This window comes from Ruditapes philippinarum, unplaced genomic scaffold (assembly GCF_026571515.1).
Source record: "Ruditapes philippinarum isolate M1 unplaced genomic scaffold, ASM2657151v2 ctg3840_1_1_1_1, whole genome shotgun sequence".
In the NCBI taxonomy this organism is placed as follows: domain Eukaryota; kingdom Metazoa; phylum Mollusca; class Bivalvia; order Venerida; family Veneridae; genus Ruditapes; species Ruditapes philippinarum.
In genome coordinates, this window is record NW_026866514.1 from 42,898 (window position 1) to 63,203 (window position 20,306).

A 20,306-nucleotide genomic window follows, 5' to 3' on the forward strand; every position below is an offset into this window, starting at 1 on the left:
GGTATAAGAGAAGTAGTCCAGACAAACTTTAAAAATAACAAGAGGGCCATGATGGCCCTGAGGTCGCTCACCTGTATATAGCCCCCCCCCCACCCCCGGGCCAATTTTTACCCAAGGGCTTTTATTTGTTTATTTGAACAGACTTGGTAGACACCCATAAGAAGATGTTTCATGCTAAACATCTAAGTTCTAGCTCATTGGGTTTTTTAAAAGAAGATTTTTTATACACATATAGTTAAAAACAATGACACCCCTGGGGCAGGGCCAGTTTTGACCCCCGGGCTTTTATTTGAACAAACTTGGTAGACATTCACTAGAAGATGTTTCATGCCAAATATCTTAGCTCTAGCTCTTTGAGTTCTTTAAAAGAAGATTTTTTAAGTTTTTACTATATGCATATAGGAAAAATCTATGACCCCCTGGGGCGGGGCCAATTTTGACCCCAGGGCTTTTATTTGAACAAACTTGGTAGACACTCACTAGAAGATGTTTCATGCCAAATATCTTAGCTCTAGCTCTTTGGGTTCTTTAAAAGAAGATTTTTTACGATTTTACTATATGCATATAGGGAAAATCAATGACCCCCTGGGGCGGGGCCAATTTTGACCCCAGGGCTTTTATTTGAACAAACTTGGTAGACACTCACTAGAAGATGTTTCATGCCAAATATCTAAGCTCTAGCTCTTAGGGTTGTTTAAAAGAAGATATTTAAAGATTTTTCTTTCGGTTGCCATGGCAACCAGAGTTCTGCATGGAATTAAATTCTTTGAACAATTTTTAAAGGTGACCACCAAAGGAACATTCCTGTGAAGTTTGGATGAAATTGGCTCAGTGGTTTAAATGAGGAGATGTCATTTAAAGCAAAAGTTTTGGACGGACGGACGCCGGACGGACGCCGGACGAAAAGCGATCACAAAAGCTCACCCTGTCACTTTGTGACAGGTGAGCTAAAAATTATTAAAGGGCCATAACTCTGACAAAAATCATTGAACCGGAAAATGCTGACAATATGCACAACTACACTTGGTACTGATCATTCCTGTAAAGTTTGGATGAAATTGCACCAGTAGTTTATGAGGAGTAGTCCGGACAAGCTTTTGTGTATCTGGCAACACACAGAAAAAAAATACCTTTTAATCAAAGGGCCATAACTCGGCCAAAAATCATTCAACCGGAAAACCCTTGCAATATGCGCAAGGACTTGAGCTACAGATCAATCCTGTAAAGTTTCATTGAAATTGCATTAGTGGTATAAGAGAAGTAGTCCGGACAAACTTTAAAATTAAAAATTATTAAAGGGCCATAACTCTGCCAAAAATCATTGAACCGGAAAATGCTGACAATATGCACAACTACACTTGGTACTGATCATTCCTGTAAAGTTTGGATGAAATTGCACCAGTAGTTTATGAGGAGTAGTCCGGACAAGTTTTGTGACGGACAGACGGACAGACAGATGACAGAGAAGTGATCCCTATATGTCGCCACTACTCCGTAGAGGCGACACAAAAAGAACTGAAATGGTTGGTAAGTTTGGTAAGTTTTAAGGGTTTTCAGGATGCACTTCCATTTTAAAAGGCACACCTTGGACTAAAACCTGTGTTGGGGCTGCAGAAAACCTGCATAATTCTGTTACAAACTTTATAATACACCATTGGTAAGATATGGCTCAATAAGCTTATAGCTTCCAACACAATCAAACTAAAATAAATTAGTGTAAACTAAACTATAAACCATTAAAAACAAGCATTTGATAGTATTGCGGGCAATACAGTAGTCCCCTACCGGTCCCTCAAAAAGTTCTTTAATTGTCATACACTCCTGTGTATTGCCATTTATAATGAATTTGAGGATGAAGTCTGTATTTGAAAATATCAACCACAAAACATAATAAAATAAGTTTGTCTATATCACAGTAATGTGTTAAGTTTCCATGCTTAGTAAGGAAATTATGTTATACAACCTTGTCATATTATTACGATGTGGGATTTTAAAGTAAATCCTATAAGGAATGAAGAAGTTGGAGTGAAAATACCAGTTTCTCGAAAAAAATCTAAGTTCAAGGGGGACATAATTCTGGAAATAGTCTTGCTAGAGTATTTAACCTTCTCAAAAATGTCGAGTGATAATAAGAAACATATATATGAAGTTTGAAGTAGATACATTAGGAAATAAAGAAGTTATTTAAAAAAGACAACATTTTTTTCCCCTAAAAAATCTAAGTTCAAGGGAGGTAATACTGATATTTTTTGTGCTAGAGTTATAAACCTTGTCACATATGATGTGGTTGATGACCAGAAACTTATATTTAAAGTTTGAAGTAAACACCTTAAGAAATAAAGAACATATAGTGAAAAAGCTGAAAAATTTAAATCAGAAATCTTGAAATTCAGGCTATTTGTTGCCATAGCAACCAGAATTTTCAACATAGGAAGAAAAGAAAAAGATGTGCATAATCTCCAGACTGCCATCTACCCATATTTCAAGTTTCATAAAAATATTTTCAGTACTTTTTGAGTTATCACTGGATCTAGTTTATGTGTTAAATTTGCCATATTTTCAGACTATTTGTTGCCATAGCAACCAGAATTTTCAACATAGGAAGAAAAAAAAAAGACGTGCATAATCTCCATACTGCCATCTATCCATATATCAAGTTTCATAAAAATATTTTCAGTACTTTTTGCGTTATCGCGGGATCCAGTTTTGTGGACGGACGGACTGACGGACTGACAGACTGACAGACAGACAGACAGACAGACGGACAGACAGACAGACAGACGGACAGACGGACGGAGGGTAAACCTAAAGTCCCCTCCGGTTAAACCGGTAGGGGACTAATAAATGTCATTTTTAAGTAACAAACTTCTAGGTGGATTTCAATGAAACTTGTTATCTTCCACCCCACTGTTCATGATTGGTATATTCACAGGAACTTGAAATTCTATCAAATAACCAATATTAATGATAATATCCAAATATACCCCCTATATACTATAAATAAACCCGTGTTTTTTTTTTTTATAATATGGGGGTATATTTTGCATATTATCTTTAATATTGATAGAATTTCAAGTTCCTGTGGTATATTATAATAACATCCCTGCTAAAATCATGAATAAAATAGATATTCAATGTAAAACAAAAACAAGGTAACCAAAATAATCCAAATGATCCTTTACCTTACAAAATATCTTGCTAATTAAAACAATTTTCTATGCTGTTTACAAATAAATTGTAAAGAAATAAATGACTCACATGACTACCCATGAATACTGAGTTATACTGTTCAGAAATCTGAATCTAGATGAAAAGGAATTAAAGTGCTTTTTGGCTAACTTAATTTATCTACAAGATTGTAGTGAATCCTATAAACCATCATGACATCAGAAGTGAGGGCCATGCACTGATGCTGCTAGTGGTTCTACAGTTACTGCAGACAAGTCTTGCTGTGACCTTTGAAATGTTGCATGCTGTATGTAGGCTCCACACAGGTGAGATACCTAAGGTTCCTACCAGTTTCTTATGGCACTGGTCCCGAATGATGGTTGGGCAACATGAAGCGGCACTGGTCCCGGTTGATGGTTGTGCACTATGAAGCTGTCAAGATTTCAGAGCAGGAAGGTCCGGCTATTACTAGCTGTTTGGTTGTATCATCAAAATGTGGATTATAGGACAGCTCTTCATTAGATTTCACTTCCAAATATTTTCTATTAAGGTATGGCCATGGACATAATATGTAACAGCATAGTGTGGCTTTCTCCAACATGTGCACAACCTCGCACTTGGATGGATGACATCTGACAGTTCCTTTCCCACTACCTTAATTTCTCTTGGTTGCTCTGTAGAACGGCTCTATCCTCATTCTGTCCTGAATCTTCAGTACAGTAAGGAGTCTTCTGAAACTGGCACAAGCTGTAAATGACCTGTCTAGGCACCATGTCATTGATGTGCATGAGGAAGAGCAAGGGACTAAGCACACTTCCCTGCAGATTTCCAGGTGACAGCAGCTTGCTCTGTTGTGTGGCCCTCAACAAGAACTCTGTGGAATCTGTTGCCGAGTCTCTATCCAGCTCAGTACCAGAGGCTGTATGTCCTGATGGCGAAACTTGTGTAATAGGCATCCGCATGGGACCTTATTATTAATTCTTCGCTGAAGTCCAGCAGATAAAGCACAGATCTGTTCACCATCTTCAAGTGTGGCAGCCATTTCTTGTTACTTATGATCAGCTGAGTCTCACAAGAGTGACATTTTCAAGTCATGTTGTAAATCTGATAAAAGATTGTGGTAGTCTAGTTGTTACATGACCTGACTATGGATGATATCTTAAGTTTTATTGATTTGCAGCAGACAGAAGTGAGGTTGGTCTAAACAATTATCATTATGTGTAAGTTTCTCTATATTGCTGATCAGCACTGCCGAAAATACATTTACACATTAGGCGACAGATATAATATTTAGCTCCAGGATTAGGACTTAAAATATTCATGACGTTGCTTTATTTTTACGTCATATCATAACTTTCATAAACTATAACAATCCCGTAACATCTAATGAATTGGACTACATATGCATATACGTCAAATATTTTGGACTAGCACAAATGTGAATTCAAGTAATTATATATTTTTCCCCAAGGTAGAGGCTGAGGTTTATGCTATTAATTAATGCAAAAAGTAGAAAATAGATAGTTTTCTGTGTGTATATAATTTTCACACATTACTTATGAAGTCTATAAAGTGAAAGGTATTCACTGCTCAATGTTAAAAATTCATTTAAAATTAATTTTCTATTATGATTTTGATAATGATGCATACAGGGTGATCCAAAATATCTGATACTGTTTTGAAGTTGAATAAATAAGTCATTCCTGATGCAATAATTAAGTTCTATATACCGTTTTAAAGAGAATTGTCATAAGTTTCTCTCATGAGTAATTTATGGCAAAACGTTGATGTCACGACGTCATAGATGACGTAATTGAATAATAGCTATTTTTCAAGATGGCGACGTCAAAACAGAAGGCTGCAAAATAGTTAAACTTTATTTTGAGACTAAGTCTCCAGTTACTGTTATACGCATGATGCAGAAAAAATATCCTGACGATGGCATACTCACAAAGCTTCAAGTGCATCAGCTGGTAAATAGATTTCAACATACTGGGTCAGTTGAGGATAGCCGACACAACAACAGTGGACCAAACGGTATGGACAGCGCTGAGTTTGACTGGTGTGATTGAACCATTCTTTTTTTTAAACCAAAGTTGAAACCAAAACAATAAATAGTGAGAGATAAAATTTCTTTTAGCCTTACGAAGAAAAGGTGTTAACATTAATACAATATGGTTTCAGCAAACTGGAGCGGCACCGCACAGTGTGGGGGCACGTGTTTGAATGGTTGAAAGAAACATTTGGCAAAAATTTATCTCATTTCAATCAGACAAAGTCTGGCCTCCACACTCACCTGATCTAAATCCATTAGATTTCTTTCTATGGGGACACTTAAAAGACAATGTTTATAATCCAAAGCCAGATACCCTTGAGCAGCTGAAGTCAGCCATTCGCAGAGATATAAGAAAAAATAGATCTGCAATGTGTGTTAACGCTTTTGAAAATTTTAAAAGGAGACTTGACGTCGTAGTAGCACAAAATGGACGTCACATTGAACATTTGATGTACATTTTGTTGGGTCCAATTCATTTTTATTTTTTTATCAAACAGAATGACTTTTATGTTAAATAAAACTTTAAAATCTCTTGTTTAATTATGTGTGTTGATATTTAAAATCGTCCGATGTATGTAAAACATACAATACATTGAAATGGTATCAGATATTTTGGATCACCCTGTAAATGATTTATCATTCAATGAGAACATTTATTTATCCGAAAATATCATGTATCCGGATATTATTCACTTTAAAATTCAATTTTTTTTAAGAATATAAGTTACCATGGAATACCAGTCCGTGAATATGAATCTACGGTCTCTCGAAAAGGCCTACCATTCACAGATCCTCCAGGCATTTTCTTAAACTGCTAGTTTATCTTCTTGAAATTTGTGTTTCTTTAGGACTTATTTGTTTAGTAATATTTGTATCGTAACACCGGTTATTCCCAAAATGGCGACTGAATTGTTTGGGTAAGTTTCGGTTTGACTTTTCCACCGATGTTACTGAATTGTTGCAAAAATACTCTTTGATTAATGTAAAGAAGTAAACTATATTTTTTTTCTGTCTATTTCAGGAAAGCAAATGATGAATTTATCAACGAAAATTATCAGAAAGCACTAGAGGTAAATTTCTGAATTCCAGTTTCGACTTTCGTTCTTGTTCTAGCAAGTTCCATGTGCTAAATCTATAGTTTCATTTAAGTTATTTTATGAAGAATTTAATTTTTGGTTAATATTATAAACACATTTTCACATATTGAAAGTGTATGCATCCATGTATCATTCAGTTTCTGCCTGTCAATGAGGCATGCTTGTTATGACAAACCTGGAAGTATCCTAATCAATTATTCCGTTTGAAAGAAATATATCTTATTACTATATAATTATACATTGTACTTCTCCCGAAATAAAGTACATGTATATTCAATTTTTTTTATTTATTTGTCTTATATTTATAAACTCTCTCTGTCGAACTTTGTAAATAACCGAGGTATGTAATATTGAGTGAAAAAGCAAGACTTGTTTCCCTTAGTTTCCCTTCGCTTGCAAAAGAATGCAAATTTAGCCGTGTTTAAATCGCTAGTTTGGGGGGAGTAAATGTCCGATTTTAAAATTTGTTACACCAATTAAAAGCTGGTGATCTTAGCTTCCTCTCAGTATATATTTCAACACATTGTTTGACACTGAAGGTATTTAAATTTAGGGTTAAACCTACCACGAGTCATATATCGGTTGGTTATCTTTACTCGCAATTCTACTGATAAGAAAAGCCTGTCTGCTGCTAGTTCTGAAACTGTCAATCCGTGTTTTATAAATAATTACAATAATAACAATAAAAAGTGATAACACAAACCTATATTAATAATTAAAAAGTGGGTCGAGTTGACCCGTGCCGAGTTGGAATAGGGCCGAGCTGACTCGGGGGCTGAGTACGTTTTAGGGCCGAGCTGACCCGGATTCGTTCCTGCCTGTCAATGAGGCATGCTTGTTATGACAAACCTGGAAGTATCCTAATCAATTATTCAATAATTATGATGATGTGCCTGTCACAGGGTTAGTGGGACTCGAACCCAGAATACCATTGCAAGGCTCAACCTACTGAGCTATTCGGCCAGTCAGTGTTTTTTTCACCAAAATATTCGGCGAAATTCGGCCCCATTCCCCCCTCAAAATAGTATGTTTCCCCCCCCCCCTCAAAGCTGAAATTTCCCCCTATATGGCAGCACGAATCTGCCTGCAATGAATATCATTTTCTTGCAACTAACTGCAGAAAAGTTAAGTAAGGTTGTTTACAAATTGTTCTCAGGTAGGTAAGGGAAGCTTAGTAACTCTGGTGTTTCAACACGTTGATATTTTAGATCCGTATATTAATAAAATGCGACATATCTTAAACCTGTGTTGCAAGATTTGCTTCCCTTTTCTAATGGAATGAAAACAGTTTAAAATAAATAAACAAATAAAATTGCCCTCCTATTGCATTTTTTCCCTTCCAAAGGGCACCGACCCCCTTCCCCCAAAAGTGAAAAAAAACTAGGCCTCTTGCACGTCTTAGTGAACAGTTCTGAACCATGACGTACAAGTAAGCTCCCCGCTTTATTGAAATTCATCCTCGAGTTTATCGAGATTACAGAGTAATGCAAATTAAACTCTGTGCTATATGCAATCACATAGTCCAATATATCAGAAGTTACCATCTTGTAATAGGCTAAGCAAAAATATAGAGCGAAGTCATAGAACTAGCAGTCACAGCGATAAATGTGACAGGGTAAGAAATTATGTGCAGCCTGACCGGACTCGAACCTGGAATACCATTCCGCGGCTCTTCTCCCCTAAATAGTAATCAGGTCTGGACCGTGACAACTGACATGCCAAAACTAGATTCTGAGATATTTTTGTTATGTGTCTGGATTTCATACAGGGGAAATATTTCGCAGGGTTCTAGCCAGCCCATAAATCACATGTATATCGCATGCCAAATGCCTTCAGACTTTGAGGTATAATTGCGTCACTTGTTTATCTTCCTGACATCCCGTAATAACCAAAGAAACACTATGTTAGCTTTTAATAAACAAAACATTTTTATGTATCCAAGCATGTTGCATACTTTCTTAATATGTGACTGTAACAGCAGATGCATAAAACCAATGAAAAGCTTCATAGCAAAGTTATGATGGAACAATTGTTTTCGCATGTATAACCTCACCTTAAATTTGGTTTTGGCATCTGCCTTTGATGTTGTTTTGGGCACAAGGATTTGGAAAGGATATGGATCATGATAGGACAGCTTTTAGTTATTTTTTACCGTAAGAAATGGTTATTAGAAATGTATGAAACTGACTATGATACTAATCATTGAATTGTCTATCTAAGCATCATATGATGTTAATTGCACTTGATTGGTATTTGATGTTCATGTATAAGTTGGCTAACATTGTAATTTATTTAATATTTACATTCAATACTTGAATTGTTGTAGTAATTGGAATATTTCATTATGAATATATCACAACAAATCATCAATAAGTGTAAATTTCAATTCAATATTAGTATCATTGTTAACATATGGTACAAACAAAATGCAGGTGTATGAAATAACCTAATAATGTGGTTTTTCTAGTTGCCAATTAACCTCTCTATATAATTATACTCATGACAGAACGGTCATTACTGAAGAGAAGGCTGTGAAGTCTAGAGTGAGCTTAAGAAAAAGACTGTTTTAATTACTGAATAAATTGTTCATAAAACACAACACTTAGTACTTTCCTTTACCCGCTATGTAACAGTTGTCAATATTAAAAGGAGAACCAATTGCCTAGTAAAAAATTTTTGCAACATGCCTTCAGAAATTCCTGGCTAGATCCGTGTTGCCCATGCAAAAAGAAGAAAAAGAATTCAACTCTGACTCAGTACAATTAGTTAGTACAATTAGTTGGACTATTCACATATTTTTGACTCTATAATCATGCTTTAATGGAAGCAAAGTTTGCGACAAAAGATGCAGGCCTGTACATTTTCATAAAAATATTCTAGTGAACATAACAATGTATCTAAGTAGATAATGCGTTTTTCAATATTTAAATGTGTTTGTGCATTTTAGTTCATCATATAACACACAAGTACTACATGTATATATCCAATGATTTTTTGTGTTTTACTTTATGTTCAGCTATACACAGAGGCACTCGATCTAGAGAGGAATAGAGATGACATTCTTTGCAACAGAGCTCAAGCTCATCTCAAGCTGGAACAGTACAAAGGTAAAAATAAACAATCAATATTTGAATTAGTTAACTATATAAACTTTTAAGCATTTTATCCCACTGTCATTTATAAAAAGTGTACCTTTGTTAGATTTCAAGGATTATTGAACATCGAGTCTCCTGGGATAACTCATGTGATGTAGACTTTAAAGGGAAGAAAAAAGAAAGTATTTTAGAATAGTGAAAAACAAAATCCATAAAGAACGCCCAAAAATGGCCAAATTTGAAGACTATTTTGGAAGATAAAAAATGAATTTAGAAGACTATATTTTTTATTGAAGAAGGCTATTAGTTTAGCCTGCCAATTATTTTTGTACAAAAACTCACTTTTATAATTTCTCAAATTTTGTGAAGGAATAAAAAACCAATTTTCTATTTCAGAGGCAGCAGAAGATGCTTCTGAAGCCTTGGCACTAAACCCTAAAAATAAAAAATCTTGGTTTAGAAAAGGGTAAACCTTTTATATCTTTTTGCCTTTAAAATAAATAAGCTGCCCGTCAAAGCACAATTCATTTGCTTATGTCTTCTTACATCTATTTATTGTTTTTCATAGAATATTTGAATATAATTTTTGATAGGTTTGAAAAATTTGTTCACTGGATTGTGAAATACTTGAATGACCTTTCATTTAAAATTTTGACTCTGTTTTATAAATGGTCTTATAAAAGGAGTTAATGTTAATGCTGTACTTAACAATCACATTAACCTTTATTTTGGTGAATTTGTGCAATATGCCCAGCTTTTAATTTGGAGTAATCTATTCAATGTCCAAGGCATTTCAATACGAAGATACAAAAAAATGTGTGTAATATAAAGAAAAACAACAAAATATAAAAAACAACATTAAAATCAATCTGTATCAATTGATAAAATTTGTATTGATAAGTTCTATGTTTTTAATTGAAATATGTAAACCCATTGTAGGATTGCATTGTTCCATCTGGAAGATTACCAGTCCTCAAAAGATGCTTTTACAGAGGGGAAAGTCCTTGATGGTAAGTTGTATATAGAGAGCATGACAAAGTGACATGCTTATTATGTACTGTCTGGCTGAGAAAAATTAGCTGTATAGTTCAATATATTGACTAAAACAAAACAGCATTTCTGTCAATTACCAGCATTGATTTCACCTGAAGACTGATGCAGCACATACCTGTATGTCAAATATAGCTACAGTACTTATTCAAATGTAACAGTCAACATTACATAGACTTTCTTTTTTGTAGTCAATTTACGGTAGTTTTTACATTTTATCCTAAACATTTGTCATTTTCAATTGCCATTAGACTAGCTTTAACTTTGAAATAAACTTTGGAAAATATTTCACAAAATATTGTGTGCATTTTGAAATGATAGCAATATTGGATAATGTTTATAACATAAAATTGTGAAATCAAATTTTTGTATTTACAGCTGAAGATAATAATTTCAAGACATGGATCAGAAAATGTGAAGCAGAGCTAGACTGTAAGTGTCTTAGATTATTTTTTTTACTGTAATCATTTTTCAAAACTCATTGTTTTTTCAAAGTGATTACAAATATATTTTGGGGGCGTCCGTGGCCGAGTGGTTAAGATCATTGACTTCAAACCACTTGCCTCTCACCGCTGTGGGTTCGAATCCCGACAGGGACTTTGGATTCTTTCATGTGAGGAAGCTATCCAGCTAGCTTACGGAACATGGGGCACAGAAAGGGCATCTGAGGTCTTCCTCCACCAGTAAAGCTGGAACGTCGTGATATGACCTATACTGTGTCGATGTGACGTAAAACCCAAAATAAACAAATAAACAATTATATTTTTATACTTATATATTTACATTTTGTTTAAGATGACAATACAAATGTTCTGCACTCCTTTTATAGTTATGAATTATATGAATATTGATACATTCTTTTTCTTTAACTTCCTTTAAAAAATAGAAGTCCATGTCTTAATTATCACATTGATTTTAGATATGATATACTGAGAATAGTTGAGTGGTCTGTCTTATGTCTTTGTTATAATACTGCATGTTTGTAACGACACTTTTCATTGGATAATTGTGACGTTTATTCAGTTTTATATACACGGCTGCTGTCAGTTTCTAAGAAATATCCCTTTTCTAAAAAAAAGGAAGTTTGCTGCATTATAAATCTCTTGTAAATATTCCTGATAGGTTATATGACCATATATAAACTGTTGTTTGCTATATAACCTTTGCCTAGCGGCTCCGATTATATTTCCAAACAGCCTTTTCTATAGGGCTATATAACCTGTCAACGTCTTTAATAATATAAACAGCTCTTGTTGATGATTATGTTGGTTTATGGATTTATTCATTAATTAACGAGTTGATTGAGAAATATACATAAGACATTATCCTTTCTTCAGTACAAGGAAAAAGTAAAGAGGGACAAAGCAATGTAGGAGTTTCTGAAACAAAATCCGAGGTAAAAATATTCTTTATATATTAAAATGATATTTGTTATAAATTTTCCACTGTGACCAAAGTAAGTAAGTTTGTTTTGTTTATTATTATTATTATTTATAGAAGTTGCTGGCAGGAAATACCAGAGAATATAGCCTGAATGAGGTAAATATGACTTGAGGCGCAAGCCAAGGATTATGTTTATGTCAGCAAGGTTATATTCTCCTGTATATCCTGTCAGCAATTTGTATAATAAAGAATTTTATAATAATACAAATTATTATTGAGGACAAGTTCTAAAAAAAAACAACCCCATAACTGTAGACTGCAATGTATTTTCATTGAATATTCGAGATTAAAGCCTTCATCAGTGTAACTGTTAACAATTATTTTGAAGTAATGATAATTGAATCGAGAAAAGAGCAATGAAAAACCTAAACACAATTAAAGATTTTATGCCCACAAGTAGAAAGCAGTCCATGATGTAAGGTACTGTATGTGTATTTAAATTCGTGGAAGCAAATTTTCATGGAAAGGTCCACTTTGCGAGTCTATACAAATATTCGCGCTATTTTGAATTCACGGAGGTGACTGCCGAAAATCATGAATTCGCGTACACCACTCAGGTTAAAAAATAAGGAAAATTACTATACTGTAATCATCGTGAAAGTTCACAGTTATTTTCAATACCAGGTGTCAAACAATACGCTGTTGTACAGAAAAAAGATATTGTCTAGCGGACAGATTATAGCAAACAAAAGTTTGCTTGTTAACGTGCATAATTTTTCACAGTTTGCGTCATAAGCGTCTGGACATCTGATCAGATCATGTTTTGGTTTTTCTGCACACACAATACAAAAAAACACAAACATAAACGATTTTAAATGATGAATAACTTGGAAAACAAAACACAATTACTCAGTAAACATTTAAATAAAAAGTGTGAAAGCATATCACACTCTGTCATACATTGTTCTATAGAAGCGCGAAAATATGACTATCAAGAAATTATTGGTGTAGAATTATTCGCGCTAAACATAAATTTGCGGATCAAATGTCACCGCGAAGATCGCGAAAATTTGAAGCCCGCGAATATTTCTACACATACAGTACTTCATACAACAGACTGTTATGTTTGCCTGCTTCAGTTCTTCTCAGTGTATAGGGTATAAATGAATATAGAAAAGAACAATGAAAACACTAAATATAATTATTAATTTCATGCCCACACATAGATAGCTGTCCATGATGTATGCTACTTCCATACAACTTACTGTTATGTTTGCGTGCTTCGATCATTTACATTATATACAACATAGTATACAAATAGTTTAAGCCAATCAGAATTCAAGAAATTTATTTGCATTGTTATAAATAAATACATTAGGTTTAAGAACTTTTTTTAGGTACAAATGTGTATACTTTATGACATATTTTCACAGGATAAACCAAAACAAGAGTCCGCAGAAAAACCTAAAGTAGAGGAAACCAAACCAGTTGTTCCAATGCCAACTAAAGAGAAATCCAGGTAAGTTGTAAGTAATGGAAAAGCGGACATTTGTCCCCCAGGACATTTGCCCACTTTCTTTTTTGCCCTCTTGTTTGCTTTTTGAATGACAGACATTTTCTTCACAAGAAATTTTGAAGGGCAGACATATATTTTATATTAAAAAGTTCCTATGGCAACTAAAAAGAAATCCACGTAAGTTGTAAGCAATGGAAAAACAGACATTTGTCTTTTTGGGCAATTGTCTCCCTGGACATTTGCCCCCATTTCTTGTCAAGATGAAAATTTGCCCTCTCCTTTGTTTTTGAAGGCGAACATTTGTCCCCTAAAAATTTAGACATTTTATGTAAAGTTGTTGTGTGTTTGGGCTTCATTAACGTATGAATATAATCTGACATTTTGACATTTGCATATGATAATTATTATTATGCCATATTATATGTATGAAAACAGTTTTGTGTATAGAGTTTTATGCAGTTTTATGTATAACACAGATATGACTGGTATCAGACACAGACTCATGTTGTTGTCACCATACTCTTGAAGAATGTTAAACAAGAAGATGCTAATATAGATATACAGGAAAAATCTGTAAGTTGTTTGTTTGTTGGAATATATTATTATAATAATAATAATAATAATAAAATCTTTATTTTGAAAAGGTAACAGACAAAGTTTACACAGTAAGAGAACATGTACACTTATTTTAGTACGACCTTCTGATTTAACAATAACAAAGTAAAGATAAGGAGAATTGTTTGAACATTTTGATGACTGTTTATGGAAGATCCGTATGGGTTTCTTCAATCTGCCAAATGCCATATGTTCAGCATTAGTTTAGATTTCGTATTTTAGTAGTGTGCAAAATGCAAGACATATTGCTTCCACAAAAAGCTTAAGATTTCAGGCCATATAACAAGGCATTAAATGAGCCGAGTCATGACAAAACCAACATAATGGGTTTGCGACCAGCATGGATCCAGACCAGCCAGCGCATCCGCACAGTCTGATCAGGATCCATGCTGTTCGCTTACCAACTCTATTACAAGTAGAGAAACTGATAGCCAACAGCATGGATCCTGATCAGACTGCGCAGGCTGGTCTGGATTCATGCTGGTCGCAAACGCTCTATGTTGGTTTTGTCGTGACGTGGCTCAAATGTCTTGTCTCAATCAAATCTTGTTAATAAAGCTGACATGAAAGATGTAAAATAAGTCTGGATGTAATATCTATGATGTTGTGTACATATTTCAGCTAAGTGCCACTATAAAACAAGAATGTGGATCAGACTACAGTCTTGAACTGGACTTGTCACATGCTGTAGTTCCTGAACAATCTGTTGTAAAAGTATTAAAATCTAAGGTAAGACATTTATTTTTAAATCTACAGGATTTTAATAGCATTTTTTCTCAAGAAAGAAATAAGCAGGAAAAAGTACATTTAAATTTTAATTAGAGGAAGGCTGCTTTCCACAAGTTGATAAGACTACTTTCGGATTTAAGAATATTTGGGTTTTTCCCAGCTAATCCGTAGGTACAAAAAAACTTTTACAGTTACAACTTTAAAAATAAGTGCAACAGGTTGAGTTAATCTATTGTGACGGTTAGTGCACCATGAAGTAAAAGTTAGTTTGTACCTTAAGATAAGCTATTTGCCGATTTCTGGATAACGTCTATTGCAAGGACTTTGAATTAAGATAAGAAAAAAATAAAAAAAAACCTGGTAAAAGCCTTGCCATGTGGGAACTGCCAGACTGCACTGCATGCTAGACATATTCCAGAGTTTTGACACTTAAATAAACACGTCACCTCCTCACAGCAGTTGGGGACTGATGGAATCATTTTCCCGCCAATGCACTGTGGGTATTAGGAAGATTGGCTGATGCATCAACAACACAAAATATCTACATATGTAATGAGCAATAGATGATAACTTTATAGTTTCAATTTGAATCCTGTTTGCCAGTCCATATATTCTTTCTTTCAGATTGAAGTTAAATTAAAAAAGAAGGAAGGTCACCAGTGGCATAAACTTGAAGGAGATGAGAGCAATCTTAAACAAATACTAGCTGAAGAATCTGGTAGGTAGAACCTATCAATTTGTTAGTTATATGGAAAGTTTATTGTAGAATTTTGAATGGAAAATTATTGAATTGAAATCACCTTTCCACCAATCAGCATGAAAAAATTAGGATATGCTTGCATTCGGATGGGAAAATTATCTGTAGATGCAAATGTTATACCAAATTGTCTGAGTTTTGTACTTAGCTCAAAAAGTTGCTCTTTAACACTTTCAAAGCTTATTTTGTACAATGATCTGTCTATTCTTTCAATTTTGAGCTTTTTCATTCATTATTTTAAGAGTTCTGGATTTTTCCATACAAAGATTTGAATAAGATTTCCTGGTCATAACTAAGTCCAGCAGTTTTAGACAGTACTTTCATTTTAATTATGCCCCCCTTCGAAGAAGAGGGGGTATATTGTTTTGCTAATGTCGGTCTGTCTGTCTGTCTGTCTGTCGGTCTGTCCGTCGGTAGACCACATGGTTTCCGCTGATTATCTTGAAAAGTATGTATCACAAAGTCTTCATATTTCACATAGTGATTGGTCATTACAAGTAGACGACCCCTATTGATTTTTGGGTCACAAGGTCAAAGGTCAAGGTCACAGGGGCCTTAAATATCAAAATAATTTCCGCTGATTATCTTGAAAAGTATGTATCACAAAGTCTTCATATTTCACATAGTGATTGGTCATCACTAGTAGATGACCCCTTTTGATTGTGGGGCTCACTAGGTCAAAGGTCAAGGTCACATGGGGCCTTAAATATCAAAATGGTTTTCGCTGATTATCTTGAAAAGTATGTATCACAAAGTCTTCATATTTCACATAGTGATTGGTCATCACAAGTAGATGACCCCTATTGATTTTGGGGTCACTAGGTCAAAGGTCAAGGTCACAGGGGCCTTAAATGTCAAAACGGTTTCCGCTGATTATCTTGAAAAGTGTGTATCACAAAGTCTTCATATTTCACATAGTGATTGGTCATAACTAGTAGATAACCCCTATTGATTTTGGGGTCAGTAGGTCAAAGTTCAAGGTCACAGGGGCCTTAAATGTCAAAATGGTCTTCGTTGATTTTTCCATAATTGAACACTTCCATGTACCCATTTTTGGCAAGTTTCTGTAATAAAATTACCAATTATGTGAGTCAATGGCTAGAAAGGGGGGTATATGTGTCGTTCGACATTCTTGTTTTATCTTGTAGTATATTGCTAATAGACTCTGTAAGGAATTCTCTGTTATGTATCAGAAATGATTCCTGACCTAGAGTGATTAATCCTTGTCACCAGTATAGACCCAGCTGGCTTTTCACATACATGTGAACACTCCACTTTTAGCTGGAGCCTCCCACTTTCTGCAGCCATATTTTCAAAGATTTTTCTTAAAATAAGGGGTATTTTCACAAAAAGAAATCTTACTATTTTTGATGTCAGAACTTCCTTCTTTGATTATTGCAAATTCTAAAATCTCCCTCTTTTTGAAGTAAAATCTCCCACTTGATCATCAAAAAAAGTTCACATGTACGTTTTTACGGTCATGCAGTCTGACCAGGTTGTATAGAATTGTTACCTGTTTTAATATTGAAATCCCTTAAACTCTGAATGGAAAGTCCCAAATTCAAAGATAGTCAAGTCCATTACTAAAATTCTGCAGGTTAAGAATTGTATATTTGTTTTACAGAGCATGTGAAGGAATATCCGTCATCAAGTCACTATACTAGGAACTGGGACAAACTCGCGAAGGATGTCGAGAAGGAAGAGGAGAATGAGAAAAAAGAGGGCGATGCTGCGCTTAATGAACTCTTCCAAAAAATATATGCCGATGGGACAGATGAAACCAAAAAAGCCATGGCAAAATCATTCGTAAGTCTTTAAAGAAACAAGTTGCATCATGTCATAGAAACTCCTTAGTCTAAAATCAGTCTTAAGACCAATACTGAGATAAGACAATGTCCTAATTTATGTCTCCCTATGTTTAGACTCCTTCAAATTTCTGAATAGCGGTACAGATAAACATCAACACACTGGGGATTAAACAGCATGTCATTGTGTTTCTTATCTTTTTTCACAAGAATAAAGTTAATTGAATTCTAAGTCTTTGACTAAAGATAAAATTATTTATTAACCGTCTAAAGACAGTCTTAAAGTTGATCGCAAGTCCTTGGACTTAGGACAGAATATTTGTTTAAGGTAGAACGTGAGACTTTGCGAACTTTTGAGTAGCGTCTTGAAAATTGGCATGTAAAAAGTTGACCATATTTCTGATTAGATTCTGTTGATTTTATTCCAATAGTTCCACCAATTTTTGTACACACGATGTCAAAGTTGACAATCAAAGCCCGTTTTTGAACATGACATCGTTGCCTACCCTTGGCAACTGTTATGGGTATCACAACGCCATAGGTGTACAAAATATCTTAAATTCTACAGCATTCGACGGAAATTATTTTTTTCCTTTAAGCTGATATGAAATTTATCGTTTTATGCCAAAGAATTTTGAAAAAATGAAAAAAATTGTCAATTGCTATAAATCAAATTGTTAAATTTAGGCCACTAGTTATACAATTACAAATGCAAATATACAGAAAAATACAGGACTTCTGATTTTCTGTATGAGCATACATACAGTCGTTGAATATACATGTACATTTGTAAGGTACTATGAAGTAAAGAGTTTTGAGAATGGTTTAGGTTAACAAGATTTTAAAGAATTCATAACTATGTTTTTTATAGATGCCATAAGAGTCATATATTAAAATAATTGAGTAAAACCAAGAATCTTACATATTTTTATTTCTCTTTTTCAGTACGAGTCTGGAGGCACTGTGCTGAGTACAAACTGGTCGGAGATTGGAGCTAAAAAGGTGGAGGTAAAACCACCTGATGGAATGGAATTTAAGAAATGGGAATCATGAGAGACAATTTATAACATCAATAAGTCTTTCAATGGAAGAGAATTATATATGCATTATATACCCTGAAGGTTCTAAAGAAATTGTGCTACAAAATTCTGTTACAATTTTTTTTTTAATTGAAACTTTGAGAGTTTAGGAATGTATGTTTTGTGTTATTGCATAATAAATGAGGAAAGTTTGTAAAACATTGTAGACTCTGCCAATCTTAACAAGTTTCTTTTGTGTTACAAAGATGATATTTGAACAAAATTTATCATGTATCAGAAGCATTTAATATCTTGCCAGGTTTTCCTAATTTGTAAATTACATATGTATCATTTTTGAACACATTTTTAAGATAGCAGAGTTGATATCATTAAAATAGAAATCAGTGACAAAAAAGTTTCTTTGCTAGGGAAATGCATTGATGTGTTTAACATTACATAGGAAAATAAATTTTGTAGTATTATTTTCTTGTATGTTATGGTACTTCATGTCTATATCAAATTCTTAATTATCTCTTTCTGATTTTTTTTCATATATATTTTTATATATTATATCAAGAAACTCTTTTCAAAAATTGTTGGAATTTCTAAACTGTCGGACTGAAGTTTACTTTTTTTTCATTTTGTATTAAGCATCTTCTTACTTTTTCACCTTTTTGTTTCAACATATTAAAGCTGAATTAAAGGAATAGACTATTTATGCCTGTTATATTGATGCAGGAATTAAATGATTGCTGAATTAATATATAGTTGTTAATGTTTTGTTTTACTTCAGTCGTTAAAAGGTGATAAATAGATGCAACAGGGAGTATGAAAATCCTAAATTATTTGTGTATTATCTTAAATATCGTTAACTTCTGATTAATCCTTACTGAACAATGTCACATACACTTTGAAAGTGGAGCTCCAAATGCCTTAAAATCCAAATAAATTGTATATTTGTCTATCCCTACACATATACTGATCATATAGATCAATAAAACTTAATTTAAACTGTTTGAAATAACTTAATTTAAACTGTTCGAAACTATTATAATTTTAGATGTTAGGAGCTCCATACCGAAAGTGTGTGTGAATAAAATCAATATGAGATGCTTCTGTACTTCCTTATCAAATGGTGCATACTAAAACTTAAAAGGGTGACATATGATTATTAGCTCTTTTACTATCAAGCACTAAAAATAGTCGAGCGTTCCTGTCCTACTGACAGCTCTTTTTTTTTTTTGGGGGGGGGGGGGGGGTTCATACCTTTAAATTAATATCTCTGGGTATTATCATTGAGGGTCATATTAACAAAGTCCTAACTCTTACAAGTCTACAATAATTATCCAAGATCGTAACTATGTCAAGTATCATGAATGAAGTTGTCCTTTGTTAAATCCGACATTATCCAGTCACTTGTTATACTATCAAGTCCTGAGAATAGTTGCGCTGTGCTCCTGACAGCTCTTGTCTAAATGTATACAATATGCAAAGAACGTCTGCATGGTCTGAACACACATTGGTATTGCCACGAGACATGCATTCTATTTTCAATTCACTGCTTGCATGTGACTTGTGTTGGTATGAGCATGTTTATTTGTTATATAGGTCCATGATATATTTCATATGCCGAAATTAAGAACAATTTTGTAAATAAGTCCCTATAGCCTGAAAACTAGGGTCACTATGAGATATGCAGACGATAAAAACATGTACTAATATTGGACTACATTGCATGAATTATATTCAAATTGTTCATCAAACATTATACAAGACTGGTTTTCGTTTGTAAGAACCCGCTAGTTATGTCGCATTAAACGTTTGAACACAAATGGCATACACAAGTCGTTGCTTTACTTGGAAGACCATGGATATTCTCTAATCTTTCATATTAATCTTTATCAGAGTATCATTTTTTGTAATGGACATTTACAGATAGATACGCTAATACACGGCATATTATGACATTTCTTTTATTTTTGACAAGATGAAATCTTAAGACAAGCAATATCACAG

At 33.9% G+C, this 20,306-nt stretch overlaps 2 protein-coding genes across 2 annotated transcripts in view; one reads left to right on the forward strand and one right to left on the reverse strand.

Moving 5' to 3' along the window:
* The window catches only part of LOC132732712 (RNA-binding protein 41-like), a 28,442-nt gene extending 22,348 nt beyond the window's left edge, over positions 1-6,094 (reverse strand). Inside the window, exon 1 of the mRNA XM_060719185.1 lies at positions 5,953-6,094. Coding sequence (XP_060575168.1) covers positions 5,953-6,026 — 74 coding nt within the window. The 5' untranslated portion in view covers positions 6,027-6,094. The remainder of the gene's footprint in view (positions 1-5,952) is intronic.
* Positions 6,032-19,053, forward strand: LOC132732711 (protein SGT1 homolog). Its single transcript, XM_060719184.1, has 13 exons — positions 6,032-6,141; positions 6,246-6,294; positions 9,338-9,428; positions 9,813-9,882; positions 10,356-10,426; positions 10,845-10,898; positions 11,804-11,862; positions 13,283-13,368; positions 13,842-13,938; positions 14,602-14,709; positions 15,334-15,427; positions 17,091-17,272; positions 18,217-19,053. Exons 1-13 carry the CDS (start codon positions 6,122-6,124, stop codon positions 18,322-18,324), a joined length of 1,089 nt encoding a protein of 362 aa, XP_060575167.1. The 5' UTR covers positions 6,032-6,121; the 3' UTR covers positions 18,325-19,053.
* The last annotated feature ends 1,253 nt before the right edge of the window (positions 19,054-20,306 follow it).

Excerpts from the sequence above, each read along its gene's own strand:
- LOC132732711 (XM_060719184.1), top strand. The coding sequence starts at position 6,122 with ATGGCGACTGAATTGTTTGG. Across the intron at positions 9,883-10,355 it reads AAATCTTGGTTTAGAAAAGG|GATTGCATTGTTCCATCTGG; the intron begins GTAAACCTTTTA and ends AACCCATTGTAG. Across the intron at positions 11,863-13,282 it reads TTTCTGAAACAAAATCCGAG|GATAAACCAAAACAAGAGTC; the intron begins GTAAAAATATTC and ends ATATTTTCACAG.